The following is a 19,116-nucleotide window of genomic DNA, read 5'->3' as shown; positions in this document are numbered from 1 at the left end:
TCATCATCATCATCATCATCGTTTAGCGTCCGTTTTCCATGCTAGCATGGGTTGGACGGTTCAACTGGGGTCTGGGAAGCTGGAAGGCTTCATCAGGCCTAGTCAGATCTGGCAGTGTTTCTACGGCTGGATGCCCTTCCTAACGCCAACCACTCCGTGAGTGTAGTGAGTGCTTTTTACATGCCACCCGCACAGGTGCCAGACAGAGCTGGCAAACGGCCACGAACGGATGGTGCTTTTTATGTGCCATCAGCATGGGGGCCAGGCGAGGCTGGCAACGAACAAGAACGGATGGTGCTTTTTACGTGCCACCGGCTAAATATTTTATCAGCCATGCCTGGATTTAACAAGTCTGAAATTTCTAACATCATGTGTCTTGTATCATGACTTGCTAAACTGCCCTTCTGCTGGTTCTCTTTTTCAGAAGCTTATTCATGTCCCCGTCCAACCATATGATGGCTGCAATCAAAAACATGTTTAGTCTCATTCTGGCTTTCTACCAGACTCTCAGGAGCCATACTTGGCACCGTGACAGAAACGGAGGACCCATCAAACATCCAAACTTTCCTCGATTGTTGAAACTTTATGAAGACTTCTGTAGATATTCCAAACACTTTTATGATGGTAAGCAATTTATTTTTTTAAATTTTATTTTTCCATGATATTATTTTCTAAGCTTTTTTCTTGTTCGTTCATCATTCTTTTAGATTTTCAGCTGACCAAATTAGAATACTGGTAGTATGGATCCAGTGACCATTAATGTGCTGTGTTCATGGCCAAAACACTTCATTTTTAGCAGACCAGTATACTTACTTTAAAATCAGATCAACCTGCTAGAAATAGCTGCCAAATCTCCCTCAGATCAACAAAAATTAAGAACCCTCGTATATATATATATGCGTGTGTGTGTTTGTGTTTGTCCCCCTAGCATTGCTTGACAACTGATGCTGGTGTGTTTATGTCCCCGTTACTTAGCAGTTCGGCAAAAGAGACCGATAGAATAAGTACTGGCTTACAAAAGAATAAGTCCCGGGGTCAAGTTGCTCAATTAAAGGCGGTGCTCCAGCATGGTCGCAGTCAAATGACTGAAACAAGTAAAAGAGTAACACATTTAATAATATAGTCCTAGATATGTTTGTAGAATAGACTGAATGATCATGATACTTACCTTTCAACAATCTACCTATAAATTAAATCTGCTAAAGAACTTATACATGGTCATTGGAACTGTTAGAAATAGCAACCAGATCTACTTCAAATTACAACCTCTTAAAAGGGGGCAGAAAGACACTGGAGCACTATCTGAAAAATTAGCAAGATGATCATGGTCGTAACGCTTTTGGCCAAAGGTCTGTTTCATTAGATATATGTCTATACACCAGCTCAATTTGAATCATTCTCAGTCGAAAGACGCCTGTTGTTATTTCTTGTTGTTTGTATTCATAATTCTGTATCATGTTCTGTTTTTTTTTTTTGTCTTTGTTGCCGTACACATTCGCTAGCTTTCTTACAAAGGGGTCTAATGCTCTTAGCTTAGACTTTTTTGGGGGACAACCAGATCAAACCATCTCAAGTGTAACTGTCCGAAATGGTTATGACTTCTGGTACTTGACTGAAGAAAGAAAACCAAGAATGACCAGTCTTTTTTTGCCTGTCCTTCCTCTTGTTTGCCTTTGTATCATCTATCTGTCTGAATGCCCTCTATTGCGTTTTTGTTCCATTTATATATTGACATATACACACACACACACACAGCTTTGTAATTTCAATGATCGGATTCTATAATTATAGAGTTCTAGCCATATTTGAGCCAGATGGAGCTGGTTTAAATGGTAAAGAGTTAAGACTTTTGTAATTATGTAAAGGATATCTGAAAGCATGGAAATTAAACTTTATTATTATATTTACAGTAATTTCTGCCTTGGCACAACAAAACTGTGAACCTCACCTGCAGGACCTTGTTCTCTTGCTCAACTACAACAATTGGTTTTCACAGAGGTAAATATCCTTCTATTATCCTTTACTGACTGTTTATTAATCTTTTTTTTTATTTTTACTTGTAACTCATCCTCTGAGGGTGGATTCACAGAATTGTTAATTCCTTGAGCAAAATTCCTTGAGGTATGTTCCTGCTATGCTCTGAGTTCAAATTCTGCTGAAGTTAACTTTGCTTTTTATCCCACTGGGATTAAACCAGTCTGAAAAAGTGATAGGGCACAGAAAGTGTGTCAATAGCCAGCTGGAGATGTTCTCCTCGGGCTACAAGCTACAGTAGCATCCACCCTTAGTGGTGAGCCACATTTAGATAGTAAATATACTTGACTGTTTATACCTCGTTCAGAGATTTATTATTGCTTGTTTACACTTTTTCGAGATCAGTGACTTTTCGTCACTGGAAAAAGGATATATGTATTTGCATTGGGACCCCTTCGCATCGAAGACCGGTGATTGTTGTGCACTGACGACGGGTAAGTACCCAGAAACCCAGGTCCGCGCGTATCACGTTAGGTTGACGATGGGACGGATGGCTTCCCTTTGCAAATACTGGTAGGGTACAGAAAGTGTGCCAATAGCCAACTGGAGAAGATTGTTCTCCTGGGGCTACAGTAGCATCCATCCTTAGTGGTTAGTTACATTTGAGCTGCAAAAATACCTCCCATTGTCTTGCAGCTACTGTTTATACCTCTTTCAGAGATTTATTAAAAGCTTTATGCTCGTAGCACAACAGGGCCAAAGTAGGTGTTTTTCTTTAGTCATCATCCTTGAACCCTTATTTTCTCCAGTAGATATGCTCAAACAAGGCTAACCAGAGAGTAAACAACAACCTGATCATTGTGTGCATTTACATGTATTAAGTGTCTAATAATGCTCCCACTTACTACAGCATTTGTTTCAACAAAATTTATTGTCAAACAATATACAAGAATAACTTTTTAAAGTCATATTTGAAATTTCATAATGATGCAATTATTTTTTTCTATCTTTTGCAGCCATTAAACAGTAGCAAAACAATATTGTATAAAGCTTATTTTAATTTTTTTACAATAAATTTAAGAAATGTCAATGTTTGTGTTTGTTTATTGAATTCAACAAATTATACACGGAGTGGTCCTTTTTTAAAAGATTGGCTACAACAGATAAAAATGAAGCGGCAAAGCAGGGGTGAATGGGAATAAATCAGCTTTTTATGTTCATTTTTTTCATGTTCTTTGACAGATTTTTCTTCTCTATTTCTTCAATGGGAGCAGGTTTCACAAAAGGAATTTTCTCTTTGTAAGCTAGAAGAAGAAAAAAAACAGGTAAAAACAAAAAAGACATTAACACTTTTGACAGACAATAACATGTTTTTTTTCTTTTTTATTAGGGACAACAATTAATGTATTTTCAAAGACCATTTGTGGGGAAAAAAGCAAACTAAATGAATAGGAATTGAAACTCATGTTATGGACTTAGTATAAATATACCCCTCTCTCTTTCTCTAGTGCTAGAACCTGGGTTCTCATTCCTAAGGTATTTTTCAATATTATTATTCAGGTCACTACCTGGAATCGAACTCGGAATCTTGGGGTTAGTAGCCCACGTTCTTAACTACTACACCCATGGGCGTATGGCGTAGTGGTTAAGAGCGTGGGCTACTAACCCCAAGATTCCGAGTTCGATTCCAGGCAGTGACCTGAATAATATTAATAATATCAAAAAATACCTAGGAATGAGAACTCAGGTTCAGGCTGGAGGGTGTATCAGCTGAAATGTGTTAACAAGATGAAGACAAATATTTGTCAAATGTAAATAATGTTCACTTTCCCATATTCAGTTTTTTTTTAGCATCTCTCCTTATGTTTTAACATCCCCTATAATTACAGATCAATTTTCCTGTGTAATAGTCTGTCTATGATAAATCTGAAAGCTCAATATTCTAAATCTCACAAGTAGTATTGCAGTGATAGATAATAAATGGCCTCCGAAATAATGGAGATGGTTTTTCATACTCACATACATAGACTGGGAAACTGTTTTGGTGCCACTAAGCTTCTTTCTTTTATTTTTTCTCTCCAGTTTTTGTGTATTCCCATGACTTTATTGTCAACCAACTGTTGCAGTTACTCTATTAAGAGAGCTTGGTGATCCTGACCTAGGATTCCTCTGCTCAGCATCAACATAAGAAGCAACGTTGGCTCAGTTGAGCTTTTTCTTCGCCTCTTCACAATCGGCCATGCTGCAGTCCCATAACTTCACTGTATCCCCGGCTGAATGGATGCTATGCATTGCCAGAGGGCAGACCATAACTATGCAGGACATGGTTGTCACTTTGTGAGGTATTTCCAAAATAGTCATATTTCTTCTTTAATAATGGAAATTACTTCAGCAAGTCTCAGTTGCTGAACTTTTACATAAAGAAATATTTACTCACTTTACTGTTTCTACTGATACTATCTTGACCCCAGTTCTTCTAAACTAGCTAAGTACATGCCCCATCTATGTGGGCCTGTTTGTCTTTCATCACACCAACTCTGCAAGTTTTACTTTGAACACTTTTTCTGATTCTTCCTCCTCACTAAAATTCCCTTACCATCACCAACCTTAATAACTATAGACACTTAATGAACCACATACTCTCTTACTTGTTTCAGTCATTTAACTGTGGCCATGCTGGAGCACTGCCTTTATTCGAACAAATCAACCCCAGGACTTATTCTTTGCAAGCTTAGTACTTATTCTATTGGCCTCTTTTGCCGAACCGCTAAGTTACGGGGACGTAAAAACACCAGCATTGGTTGTCAAGCGATGTTGGGGGGACAAACACATATATACGATGGGCTTCTTTCCATTTACCAAATCCATTCACAAGGCTTTGGTCGGCCTGAGGCTAAAGTAGAAGACACTTGCCCAAGGTGCCACGCAGTGGGACTGAACCCGGAACCATGTGGTTGGTAAGGAAACTACCTACCACACAGCCACTCCTGCGCCTAATAAGTAACATTTTTATAGCACAAGACAATGAGAGCCTCTTGTGGTTGCTCAACCTGCTAGGCACATTGTTAAAAAGTTTCCTTCACCACCACATGCTTCTGGGTTCAATCCCAGTGCATGGTATCTGACACTGACCAATGATTTTCTTTTTATTGGAATTTGGTGGACAGAATCTGCGTTGAAGATGTCATGTCAATGTAAACATTAGTGAGAAAACCAATACTTTTGAAAAGCCTTTGAAATATTTGTTCTGCTAATATCACACAGATTATATCTTGTCATGCTCGTTATATATATCTATAAAAGGCAGGATGTATGTGAATGTACTTTATGCACATCCACAAATTAGCATGCATGTCGCTCCAATTTTAGGAGGACATTGGTCACGACCATGGCTGTGCTTTTGTCAACTTATTTTTCCCGAGGAACCCCCAGATAGTGGTAAAAATAGCTTTTCAACCATAACTTTTACCAATTTTCACATCGGTGAAATCCGTAAGTTTGCTAACATCAGTCTTATAGATTACTTCACCCTACTACAATATCTCAAAAAAAAAATTAGATTTGGACTACCCAAACAATCTCAGTGTAGGAAAAGAGAAAGAGCTGAAGTGATTGACTATCAGCAAACCCATTAGTAAAATATTATAACTTTTTGGGCCGAAACCTGGCAATATGTGCTTGCGGATATTCAACTACAAAACCGTCAATAATATCGAAGCAGTAACTTTCATAAATCAGGGTGTAATTTTTGAAAACTCTTTCTGAACCCAGTCAATGACAGGTATTTCTGCAAGTTGTAAATATAGTGAACCTGTGATTGGTCCATTGGAAATCTGTCCCTGATGATGCTGTTGTTCAGGGCTATTAAAAATTAAAATACGTAAAAGGTATACCCCATCTTCTTAAAATGGAAGATATACTAAAAGCAAGTTAGTTAATCAGGGTTGGCTTTGTACAAAACAACAATAATGTTACTACTGACCTTTTGGCAGAAACGGTTGTAATACTTCAGGAACAAGCACACCATCTTCTGTTTGGAAGTTCTCCAATATCGCACAAATAGCACGAGTTGTTGCACACATCGTAGCATTAAGCATATGTACATATTCAACCTGGTAAATGGAAAATAATGCAAGGTTTGGTCAAGAAAATGATGGTATTTCTATTCTGGTTTGCACATTTTTCAACGAAAGCATTAAGTTCTCTTAGTAAAATATTCTTCCTAGACATATTTCATTCTCTAAAAAGAACAATTTTAAATAATACTCTGTTAGAAAATGTATAGTGAAACGAATCTGAATTGAAGAAAAGATTTTATAACTATCTTGCCTGTAGAATGATTAAAAAAAGATGATATGTATGAATATATGAATTAATACATTAAAATGTTTAAGTTTAACACCTATCATTGTTCATACTAATCGATGTAGCTCTTCAGAGATGCAGACTCTCCAAACCAGGAATCCTTCACCATTAACCCTTTTGATACCAACCTGTCCAAGATTGCCCCAGGTTTTATGATACAAACTTCTTCCTTCAGAACAAGCTTAGTTAAAAACCTTCCTTTAAAATTTCACGTTAGCTTCTGCTCCAAACACCAGCTTAATAATAGCAAAGTTATTTTGAAACAAAGGCAGTTATATTTCAACAGAAATATGGTAACAAATTGTGTTTAGCCCCTTGTGGGTAGTAAAGAAATAGGTCTTTATTGATTTTACATTCAGAGTTCAAATGCCACTGGAGTTGACTTTCATTTTTTTTGGGGGGGGTCAATAAAATGACTATCAGTTGAACACTGGAGTCAATGTAATCAATTTACACCCCACACCTGAAACTGCCAGCCTTGGGCCAAAATTTGAAACCAATATGTTACTAGTATTTATTGACATGGGGAGTACTAAGCTAACCCAGCAGGATATAAACATCCAAACACAAGATTAAATATTGTAAAGCAATTAATCTTACAGCATTGATTCTATCATTTCTGTCAAGAAAAAGGGTGACCCCCTTCGGTCATGAATGACTATGGGATTGCACCTAGGAAGTTACTCTCCGAGGCACAAGTCCAGGCAAGGTTGTTTATGGAAGACCAGCAGTCACCTATGCATACCGGCCTCCCTTCTCCATGCCATGGATGTTATCCAAGGGAAAGACAAAGGCTGATACAGCTTGGCACCAGTGATGTCACAAACTCATTTCTACAGCGGAGTGAACTGGAGCAATGTGAAATAAAGTGTCTTGCTTAAGAACACAACACGCAGTCCAGGAATTGAACTCGACACTAACCACTGAGCCATGCACCTTCACATCATTTCTGTCAACTCACTCCATTAACAGTAGAAGCATAGCAAACAGCAATTAATGGGTTTTCAGATCTTCAAAGTCAATTACATCATATTTACTGAATATAAATTACCAATTTAAAAAAATTTTTTTTAATTGTTTCTTAACTATTTTTTTCAATTCTAACCTTTATGTTCTGGAATCACTGACATGACAAGTGACTAAAGGTCGTCCAGATTTAGACGTGTGTGTTCAACCTACCTCCTGGTTCATCTTCTTTGTTTGACCGTAGCGCACTTTGAGACGTCGTGCCTGGTAGTCCGTACAGTTTGAGCAGGAGACCAATTCACGGAATGCCCCAGATCCTGGAAACCATGCTTCTAAGTCAAGTTTTTTAGCAGCAGCATTATTAAGGGCACCTGAAAGAAGTTAATGGTTTAAAGAGATGAGTAAATAATGAAAGAATAAAATTCAAAATTGAAGGAAAGAGATAACTTCACGGTAATAAGTTGGGATCTTTTCACTTTGACCGGCAGATTTTTAAAATAATTTCTTTGTAACTAAACACTTTTAAACTTCGTATACTGGTAGAATGTGTTTCTAAAACATCTTTTTCTCTTGGCTTTCTTGAGAAAATTCTGTAGTTTGTAAGTTATTTGTTGTTTATATGACACCGCCAGAAAATGTTGACAAAATACAGCAGAAATTGTATTCACCTCAATAGACGTCATTGATTGGTTGAAATTGCCGAAATGCAAGAAATTAAACAACAAATAGCTTGCAACTCAAAAAAGCCAAGAGAAAAAGATGTTTTATGTAACACACTACCAGTATACAAAGTTTAAAAGTGTTTAGTTACAAAGAAATTATTTTAAAAATCTGCCGGTCAAAGTGAAAAGATCCATAAGTTGTAATGAGAGAGAAGTTTCATTCATGTGCATCTACTATGACCAAAACCATTCTATGATGATTGTTTTGGTATACTAAGCATGAGGATAAACTAAAATTGGAACTTTAAAAGTTCGTTTCTTGATTACGTGTCCTCGTTAACTTCAGTTTTAATCCAAAGCAATTTTTTCACATCAAGACTACATATGCTTACACAGAAACAATAAATTACTTCATATGCAGAACGGCGGAGAGATGGCAGAATCGTTAGCACACCGGGCAAAATGCTCCCACTGAGGTTGACTTTTCCTTTCATAGGGTGACGAGCTGGCAGAATCGTTAGCAAACCGGGCGAAATGCTTAGCAGTATTTCGTCTGCCGTTACGTTCTGAGTTCAAATTCCGCCGAGGTCGACTTTGCCCTTCGTCCTTTCGGGGGTCAATAAATTAAGTACCAGTTACGCACTGGAGTCAATAAAATCGACTTAATCTGTTTGTCTGTCCTTTCTGTGTTTAGCCCCTTGTGGGTAGTAAAGAAATAGATATTTTGTCTGCTATTACTTTCTGAGTTCAAATTCCACCGAGGTCAACTTTGCCTTTCATCCTTTCGGGGTCGATTAAATAAGTACCAGTTGAACACTGGGGTCGATATAATCAACTTAATCTCTCTGTCTGTCCTTGTTTGTCCCCTCTACGTTTAGTCCCCTGTGGGCAATAAAGAAATAAATGTAATTAACCAGTCCCCTTCCCCCAAATTTCAGGCCTTGTGCCTATAATACAAAGGATTACTTCATATGCAGAGTGATCCACAAAATATAATTAACAATTGGAGAAGAAATTTTGAAAGGAAACTGAATTACCAGAAACTATATTGACAATCCGATAAGGAATTCCAAGAGACTTGGTGAAGTTTTCGGCATTGGCAATCATTTCATCAAACATTTCCCAAGATTTGTTGTCATGAGGAGAAGTCAGAACAAACTGTTCCACCTGAAATAAAAAAAAAAAAAAGAATATAGTAAGGTATTAAAAAGACTTGTTTTTTTTTTGTCATTAGAGGAGACAGATAAACAAGAGATGGAGAATCCTGCAGCTGTTGTGGCCCTTAAGAGTGGTTTTCTAGAAAAAAGTCTGGGTTTTACTTTAACCCTTTAGTATTTGGATTATTTTGTCGAATGTAATATTTCATCATCATCATCATTGTTTAACGTCCACCACTTTCCATGCTAGCATGGGTTGGATGATTTGACTGAGGACTGGCGAACCAGATGGCTGCACCAGACTCCAGTCTGATCTGGCAGAGTTTCAACAGCTGGATGCCCTTCCTAATGCCAACCACTCCGAGAGTGTAGTGGGTGCTTTTACGTGTCACCGGCACGAGGGCCAGTCAGGCGGTACTGGCAACGGCCACACTCCAAATGGTGCTTTTTATGTGCCACCTGCATAGGGGCCAGTCCAGTAACACTGGAAACGACCTCGCTCGAATGTTTGCTTTTTACGTGCCATCAGCATGGAGGCCAGCTTGTTGCTCTGTCAACAATCACACTCATATGGTACTCTTAGCACTCCACTAGCACAGATGCCAGTCATCGAATTTGATTTCGATTTCACTTGCCTCAACAACAAAACTAATCGAGCTTTATCTTGTAGTTTAGAGATTTCAATGATGTGATTTTTTAGTTTTAGAATGACATTGTAGGGTTGCCATGAGAGGCCAGATCTGGCCAGTTTCAACATAAAACAGGTTAAATATTTTGGTCTGATATGATGGTCTGAATGCTAAAGGGTTAAATACACTTTAATTACTTACTTAAAAAAAGGGCTATTATACATTAAATAAATATTCATCAGTCATAAAAGTCAATTTAGATTGCTATTTCTGACTTCAATATTTATAATTATGAGCGAGGTCATTGCCAGTGTCACTGAACTGGCTCCTGTGCAGGTGGCACATAAAAAGCACCATTTGAGCATAGCTGTTGCACGTAAGCACCTACTACACTCTTGGAGTGATTGGCGTTAGGAAGGGCATCCAGCTCTAGAAATTCTGCTAGATCAGATTGGAGTCTGGTTCGCCAGACCTCAGTCAAATCGTCCAACCCATGCTAACGTGGAAAGCAGACGTTAAATGATTAAGATGATTATCCAAATATAAATTTTTTTTTTACTTAATATACCTTGTTATATTATAATTTATTAAATGCAATTTTCAAGTAATAAAAAGGTTTCACAGTCCTGTTGTAGACACTTTTTACTCTACTTCACTATGGTTACAGATAATTAATTAGATAAAGATAATTGAACAAATGAAAGAATACATAAATAGACGGTTTGATGACAGTTTAAGTTAACAGGTACATGTTTACTATAAGGTATTTGTCATCAACATTTAACATCTGTTTTCCATGCTGGTAATGGGTTAGACAGCTTGACAAGAACTGGCAAGGCCAGGGGGGCCCCACACCAAGTTCCATAGTCTGTTCTGGCTTGGTTTCAATAGCTGGATGCCCTTCCTAACACCAACCACTTTAGAGAGGACACTGGATGCTTTTTTACGTGTCACCATCAGTGTATCTTACGTAGCACCAGCAACCACATCAATGCTTTTTACATGGCACCTTAGTTTTAGGATCTCAATTCTGTTGTGGTGGGCAGGTTTTCTCGGATTCATCACCAACATTGATAAATTGAGGGATTCAACAAATACAGTCAATATTCAGTTTTAGCTAAGGTAAAATGAAACGAGTACAGATTTTTTCTTGAAAACACACCGGAGTAATATTTCTTATTTCTTTATTGCCCACAAGGAGCTAAACATAGAGGGGACAAACAAGGACAGACAAAGGGATTAAGTCGCTTACAGAATGCTATTAAAAATTGTTCTGCCAATTTGCTAGCTAAAATATTAGTTTTGATTATTAATGAACTGTCAATCAAGATAATAGACAGTGGTGGAGTGGTTAAATCATTAGAACATCAGGTGATATACCTTGTAATATTTAAGTTTTGAGTTCAAAACCTGCTGGCATCAACTTTGCCTCTCATCTTTCTAAAGCCATAAAATAAATTGGTGAAGTACTGGATACAAATCAACTATACCCCAGTGTTTCATTGGTACTCAATTTATCAACCCCAAAAGAATGAAAGGCAAAGTTGACCTCAGCGGAATCTGAACTAAGAACGTAACGGCAGACGAAATACCGCTAAGCATTTCTCCCGTGCTAACATCTCTGCCAGCTCGTCGCCTTATAGATTAAATATTACTCGCTGGAGTAATATTTCTGTTCTTTTACAGATCTGTATTAGGGCTGCAGCCTCAGTTCAGTAAGCAAACACTAACCAATTAGACAGTGCTCCCCCTATAATTATCAAAATGTTTACCTTTTCAAACTGGTGGACTCGGAAGATTCCACGAGTGTCACGGCCATGAGAACCAACTTCTTGGCGGAAACACGTTGAGTAACCAGCGTAACGGAGGGGCAAAGATTCTGTAGCAAGCCACTCATCTCGGTGGAAGGCAGCAATTGGTTGTTCAGAAGTAGCAATCAGGTATTTCTCATCTATTGTAGCATCATCACTCTTTTCACTCTCTTTACCTATTACCTGAGTAAACAGAAAGAAGAAATGAAATTAATTTAGACAATTCCTTCAAAGATGTCTAAGAATTATTGAAGTGCTTTGGTCAGTTCAGAAATGGAAAGACAGTGAAATCAAAATGTTAAACAGAGAGATTATAAACACATCTTCGGAAACTAGATTTTGTCAAAAATATTTAATTAGTTTTCTAAATGTAGAACGATAATGCTTACGTTTGGCTCTGTATTCTAAAACAATTCCACACATAGCTCTAACCCTCATCTGGGCCCCAAACAGAGCTTTGATACTGGTGTAAGTTCACACATAGTTCAAACACTAACACGAGTCTATACATAGCTCTAAAACACTTAGGTGGAACCATTCATAGCTCTAACACTAAAGTACATTAAGGTAACAAATATAATTTTAATTAATTATTATCATGTTTTGGATGCAATTTCATGCTTAGCTAGTTTTATTTACATCTGATAAACTCTCAGTAAACACATGTAAATTGCAAGAACTATTCTCAAGACCATTGAAAAAAGTAGTGTGATTGCTTAACCGGCTAGAAATATCAGTGAAATCTCTCTCAAATTGCACTCTGTACTCATAAAAGAACATTAGATAATGTAGTTCTAAACATACCAAGTTAGATGATTATACCTTCAATCAGAAGTCTACTTAAATCAGAGAATTGAGAATCTCTCTGTTGATTTGGCTGGTCGCCTCTAATGGCAAGGGAGGTAATCAACTTGCCAATATATATCTCTGTTTTTTACGTTAGCAAGAAATAAAAAATATATTCATTAATATGATTAAATCTAGATTTTAAATAGATTGATTAGTAACCAATACATTTTTTGATCAAAAGGATTTCAAATTATAAACACTATTCCTTATACAGAATGCAATGCAATACTATCACACTCAACTGACCACAGTAGATTCCTCATCACATTTAACAGACTAGAATGTTGGTAACATGCAATTGCAACAATATACTCTTTACTCTTTTACTTGTTTCAGTCATTTGACTGCGGCCATGCAGGAGCACCATCTTTAATCGAGCAACTCGACCCCGGGACTTATTCTTTATAAGCCTAGTACTTATTCTATCAGTCTCTTTTGCTGAACCGCTAAGTAACGGGGACATAAACACACCAGCATCGGTTGTCAAGCGATGTTGGGGGGACAAACACAGACACACAAACACACACATATATATATACATATATACGACGGGCTTCTTTTAGTTTCCGTCTACCAAATCCACTCACAAGGCTTTGGTTGGCCCGAGGCTATAGTAGAAGACACTTGCCCAAGGTGCCACGCGGTGGGACTGAACCCGGAACCATGTGGTTGGTAAACAAGCTACTTACCACACGAATAGATTTTAACCTTTATATAATGTATTTTCACCTAAGGGGATGCTCACATAATAAGCATGTTGGCTAAGTGGAATGGGTAGTATAGGAATAAGTAAATGTACATAGGAGCAATAAAAAATAATTGTTAAAACATGGCAAATTCTAAGTAAAAATTGTTAATATCATTTTAATCACTTTCCGTGTCACATCACTCAGTAAATGTATTTTTTAATTTAATAGCTTCGTCAGAGGAGGAAAGGCAATGACCACGGTCCTTTGCAATGCCCCCAAAGCTGGCTGGACGAAGGAAATTGGCTATTTTTAAAGTAGGGACCTGGCATGAATGCTTACAACAGAATTAACTCCATTAACCCTTTCGTTACCAACCCGGCTGAAACCGTCTCTGGCTCTGTAGTACAAATGTCTTGTTTTCATAAGTTTTGAATTAAAATCTTCCACCAAACCTTAGTCACAATTTATGTTCCTAACACTAACATAATTGATAACTAAGTTATTTTACTATATTCTTTCTTATATTTAGAATTAATTGAAAGAAACACAGAGCATCTCAAAATAAATACAGTAATGAAAGGGTTAAAGGAATGGAGCAACAAATCAAGCCACCCAATTAGTAGCAAAGAGGGGAATGACGTTTCTTTTATATTTCTGAAGAAAGGAAAAGAACAATAATGACAGAAACAGTCTAAAAATTTCTACATTAATTTACTTTGTGCAGCTGAAGTGTAGTAGAGTGTTAGTAAACAAGTCATATACATTAAAAGATTTTGATATTTAAAAAAATATAATCGGTGATGTACTTGCATAGCGAGTGACTTGATCTGAGATCGTGTGCTGGAACGAAAACAATTGCAGCATGGAAGGTGTTTGTAAGCCATTTAAGAAACGCACAAAAACCGTTAGATTCACTTCAACATTTAAATTTAATTTGTCAAAATATTTTCGGCGCTTTGAGACCGCGAACTGTTCACTGACAAAACTTTGTGCTGCATCTCATATAATCATTATTGCAATATATATATCGCAAGACTATTGAAAAGGTTGCAAGACGCAACGAAAATTTTAGGAAAATAAAAAGACGAAATAAGTGGAAATTTTACCGGTGAGTGTGTTAAATAATAAGGTACTAAAAGAGAATGACTCTCCCCAGACACAACAGAATATGCTTCAACACACAAACTCATATAAAGAATCTTGCAAACCAAATCCAAAAACAAAATGCAATATATATTATTAAAGCAAAAGTGAATATAACAGTATCCCGTGTGTTTTTCACAATGTCTCTACCATGATCCAGATATGTTTTAATCCCTAATAGAATCTTGAAAATCAAATATCTCAAGGATTACCTTGTATAATTCTTCATCAAATTGAGACAGTTGGGCAACCTCCCGCATCACATCTTTACGCATAAAAAACGGAGTGTAAAGTGGTACAAAACCTTGGTCATGAAGCAAATGCAGGGCATGGTTTATCAACGCTTGTTCCAAAAACACAAGTGGTCCCTAAAGGAGATATAAAATCAAACAACATAAAAATGATTCAATGATGCAATTAGTTTTTGAATGTTGAAATGATACATGTAGCTTGGAAGTGAGAAAAGAGTGAAAACAGATGGTGGGGTTAGCATGTGAGATTGTTGATATTCAAACATGGAGCATGTATGACATGAAAGCAGATATATCTTCTATCTTTTACTTGTCTCAGTCATTTGACTGTGGCCATACTAGGATATCACCTCAAAGAATTTTTAGTCAAATGTAATCAATCCCAGTGCTTATTTTTTTAAAGCCTGGTAGGTACTTATTCTATCAGTGTCTTTAGCTGAACTGCTAAGTTACGGGGACATAAACACACTAGTACCAGTTGTCAAGTGGTAGTGAGGGGACAGAGACACACACACACACACACACACACACATATATATATACTCTTATTCTTTTACTTGTTTCAGTCATTTGACTGCGGCCATGCTGGAGCACCGCCTTTAGTCGAGCAAATCGACACCGGGACTTATTCTTTGTAATCCCAGTACTTATTCTATCGGTGTCTTTTGCCGAACTGCTAAGTGACGGGGATGTAAACACACCAGCATCGGTTGTCAAGCAATGCTAGGGGGACAAACACACATATATAAATATATATGACAGGCTTCTTTCAGTTTCCGTCTACCAAATCCACTCACAAGGCATTGGTCAGCCTGGGACTATAGCAGAAGACACTTGCCCAAGATGCCATGCACTGGGACTGAACCCAGAACCATGTGCTTGGTTAGCAAGCTACTTACCACACAGCCATTCCTGTGCCTATATATATATGTATGTATATATATGATGGGTTTCTTTCAGTTTCTGTCTACCAGATCCACTGACAAGGTTTTGAATAACCTGAAGCTGTAGTTGAAGACACTCGCCTAAGGTGCCATGCAGTGGGACTGAACTCCGAACCATGTAGTTAGGAAGCAAGTTTCTTACCACACAGCCACACCAATTCCTATATGTTTGTGTTGGAGTGAAATTAAAATGCCCAGTGTTTGTGGAAGGGGCTTCGATGAGGTGTAACTGTTCAGTGGAAAATGTAGATTAACGTTATAACCAGGAAATGTCAAGAAAAACAACAGTTGCATTATAGTTCTATATTTAAGAGATGAGAAATTATGTACATTATTTACTTTATTAACATTATTTACATTCGACGGATATTTGTCCTCATCTTGTTTGTTGTTAACACAACATTTCGGCTGATATACCCTCCAGCCTTCATCAGGTGTTTTGGGGGAAATTTCAAACCTGGGTTCTCATTCCTAAGGTATTTTTTGATGTTATCATTATCATTATTATTATTATTATTGTTCAGGTCACTGCTTGGAATCGAACTCAGAATTTGGGGGTTAGTATATGCCCAGGGTATATGGCGTAGTGGTTAAGAGTGTGGGCTACTAACCCTAAGATTCCAAGTTCAATTCCAAGCAGTGACCTGAACAACAACAACAATAATAATAATAATAATAACATTGAAAAATACCTTAGGAATGAGAACCCATGTTCGAAATTTCACCAAGACACCTGAAGAAGGCTGGAGGGTATATCAACCGAAACGTTGTGTTAACAACAAACAAGATGAGGACAAATATCCGTCAAATGTAAATAATGTAAATAAAGTAAATAATGAACAGTTGCGTTATCTAAAAATCTAATAGAAGCAATAAGAACATTTGTACTTACTTTTAAGTAGTAGCCTCGTCCACCAGCTGTGACTGTCCCCCTTTCATTATCAACTCCATCGACCATCACAACAAGATCTACATGCGAGTACTTTTTCTTTGTAGTTGTATCCCCAACCAAACGCTCAATACCATTTTCATCCTGGATAACAAAATTAAGTAAACACACAAAAAAAAAAAATTTAAAAACCATAGGAAGACATTAGCAGAACAGGGATACTAAAATAAATCTCAAATTAATTAGTAATTAAGGGAATACCTAACTTTTATTTCTTCAAACAGCCTTTTTTTAAAAACGTCTTGTTTTCATAAGTTTTGAATTAAAATCTTCCACCAAACCTTCAGTCACAATTTATGTTCCTAACACTAGCTGAATGATAACCAAGTTCATTTACTAAATTCTTTGTTATATTTAAAGTAATTGGAAGAAACACAGAGCATCTCAAAATAAATACAGTAATGAAAGGGTTAATAAAAGTTTTAAAAAGCAATTTTTTCTATTCAGTCAAAAAGTTGAATAAGGAAGTACCGGTAACTCTTTTGGGCCTTCATAGACTGGTGGGGATAGGGATAACCAAAACGGATTGATGTGGGTGACAGTAAATATTATATTGTGCTTCAAAATAAGGGCATATAAATTTTCTGAGGTTGTCATTATTTTGTGATAAATCTAAGCATTTCAGGGATTCATATCCAAATTCGAAAATATTCAGGTTTTCAGAAGCCAATAGAGCCCATACTAACAAGGCTGTGTTCAGATCTGATGACCTTGTGCAGAGGAATGATTAAAAAGACAAGGCACAGGTGGAATTTTAAAACGAATAGTTTAGAAATTATCAGCTATATTTACTCTTTTACTTGTTTCAGTCATTTGACTGCGGCCATGCTGGAGCACTACCTTTTAGTCGAACAAATCGATCCCATGACTTATTTTTGTAAGCCTAGTACTTATTCTATCGGTCACTTTTGCCGAACCGCTAAGTTACGGGGACGTAAACACACCACATTGGTTGTCAAGCAATGTTGGAGGGGACAAACATAGACATATATATATATATCATCATCATCATTTAACGTCCGCTTTCCATGCTAGCATGGGTTGGACAATTTTGACTGAGGGCTGGCGAACCAGATGGCTGCACCAGGCTCCAATCTTGATCTGGCAGAGTTTCTACATACATATATACACACACACACACATATATATATATATATATATATTATATATATATATATATAATATATATATATATATGTATGTATGTATACATATATGCGACGGGCTTCTTTCAGTTTCCATCTACCAAGTCCACTCACAAGGCTTTGGTCGGCCTGAGGATATAATAGGAGACACTTGCCCAAGGTGCCGCGCAGTGGGACTGAACCCGGAACCATGTGGTTGGTAGGCAAGCTACTTACCACATAGCCACTCAAAAAAATATATAATCATCATAATATAAAAAGATCAAACTTGGGTGACAAGAAGGATAAGGATCGGGAATAATGTCAAGAAGAACAAGAGACATTTGCTCCAGACATTTGAGAGATATGAACCAACACTTTTTCCCACAGATGCTTATCAATATCAAGACATTGTACATTCATGTAACTCATAATGATATGGAAAAAAATGCTCAGCAATGGTTCAGAATGATTGTTATGGTGATAATTATAACATACCTCATCGTTACTGATGACACATGACTCGTGAAGTAAGTTACCAATCTCTTTCAATGCTTCGTTACGTTGGTTCTCCTGTACCAACATGTCAGCTGTGTTCTGTTTCATCATTTCATCCAGTTTGGTTGCAATTTTCTTTACTTGCTTAACATTAAGTTCCTGAAATCATATAAACATTGCACATACATATATATACACCATGGTAGATCGTTAGCCACTACACACATTTTTTTCTCTCCTTGTTTTTTTTTCTGTGTCCCTTTCTGTAGAAGAGCATAGGCTCGAAACGTAAAAGACTTTTTCTATTCCTGAGCGTTATACTAATACATCTGTTTGTTTTGTACACCACTTGTCTTCGTCTTTTGTTTTTTCGTAAACTCTCCCTGTATATACACCTTATATTCGCAAGTACTTTATGACAGCATCAGCATCATCATACATTTACCATGCTAGCAAACGGTTAGATAGACTGTCATGGTCTATGTCAGTTCTTATTTTGAGTTATGAACCCTTTTGTTACCAACCCGGCTGACATGGAATGTATCTTATACCGGTTGACGCTCGGTATAAGATACACTCCATGTGTATGTCCTTTTGACTTTTGTTTTGTTATTTTCAATTTTCAAATTTGCCTACATATATACAAATAGCATCAACATCATCGTTTAACATCGTTTTCCATGCTAGCATGGGTTGAACAGTTCGATTGGGGTCTGGGAAGCCAGGAGGCTACACCAGGCTCCAGTCTGGTCTGGCAGTGTTTCTACGGCTGGATGCCCTTCCTAACGCCAACCACTACGAACGGTTGGTGCTTTTTATGTACCACCGGCACGGACGCTTGTCTAGGCAGCGCTGGCATCGGCCACGTTCGGATGGTGCTTTTTACGTGCCACCGGCACAGGTATCACAACTACAATATATACAAATATATATATATATATATATATATACAAAGAGTAAATATATGGCACAACGAAGTACCGATATTTACTGGAAATAGCGAACGTAACAATACGACGCTAATGTATAGCTTCACCGCGTATGTACTAGCAAAAATGCGTGTGTGCAACAAACTAGAAAAAATTGTCTTACATCCAGGGAGAAC

At 37.3% G+C, this 19,116-nt stretch overlaps 2 protein-coding genes across 2 annotated transcripts in view; one reads left to right on the top strand and one right to left on the bottom strand.

Annotated features, from left to right (window-relative positions):
- The window catches only part of LOC115221347 (gamma-tubulin complex component 6-like), a 70,506-nt gene extending 67,463 nt beyond the window's left edge, over positions 1–3,043 (top strand). Inside the window, 3 exon segments of the mRNA XM_029791522.2 lie at positions 425–624; positions 1,911–1,998; positions 2,991–3,043. Of these exon segments, the coding sequence (XP_029647382.1) occupies positions 425–624; positions 1,911–1,998; positions 2,991–2,997 (295 nt within the window). The 3' untranslated portion in view covers positions 2,998–3,043.
- A 17-nt stretch (positions 3,044–3,060) lies between these two features.
- The window catches only part of LOC115221346 (serine--tRNA ligase, cytoplasmic), a 28,097-nt gene continuing 12,041 nt past the window's right edge, over positions 3,061–19,116 (bottom strand). The window contains exons 4-11 of the mRNA XM_029791521.1: positions 18,012–18,170; positions 16,333–16,473; positions 14,458–14,613; positions 11,526–11,747; positions 9,005–9,134; positions 7,519–7,676; positions 5,957–6,086; positions 3,061–3,278 (exon numbers count right to left, since the gene is read on the bottom strand). Coding sequence (XP_029647381.1) covers positions 3,178–3,278; positions 5,957–6,086; positions 7,519–7,676; positions 9,005–9,134; positions 11,526–11,747; positions 14,458–14,613; positions 16,333–16,473; positions 18,012–18,170 — 1,197 coding nt within the window. The 3' untranslated portion in view covers positions 3,061–3,177. The remainder of the gene's footprint in view (positions 3,279–5,956; positions 6,087–7,518; positions 7,677–9,004; positions 9,135–11,525; positions 11,748–14,457; positions 14,614–16,332; positions 16,474–18,011; positions 18,171–19,116) is intronic.

The sequence above is a fragment of the Octopus sinensis genome, linkage group LG18, assembly GCF_006345805.1.
Source record: "Octopus sinensis linkage group LG18, ASM634580v1, whole genome shotgun sequence".
NCBI classification, from domain to species: Eukaryota; Metazoa; Mollusca; class Cephalopoda; order Octopoda; family Octopodidae; genus Octopus; species Octopus sinensis.
The sequence above is the reverse complement of the archived record's forward strand: the minus strand, read 5'-3'. Positions and strand labels throughout refer to the sequence as shown.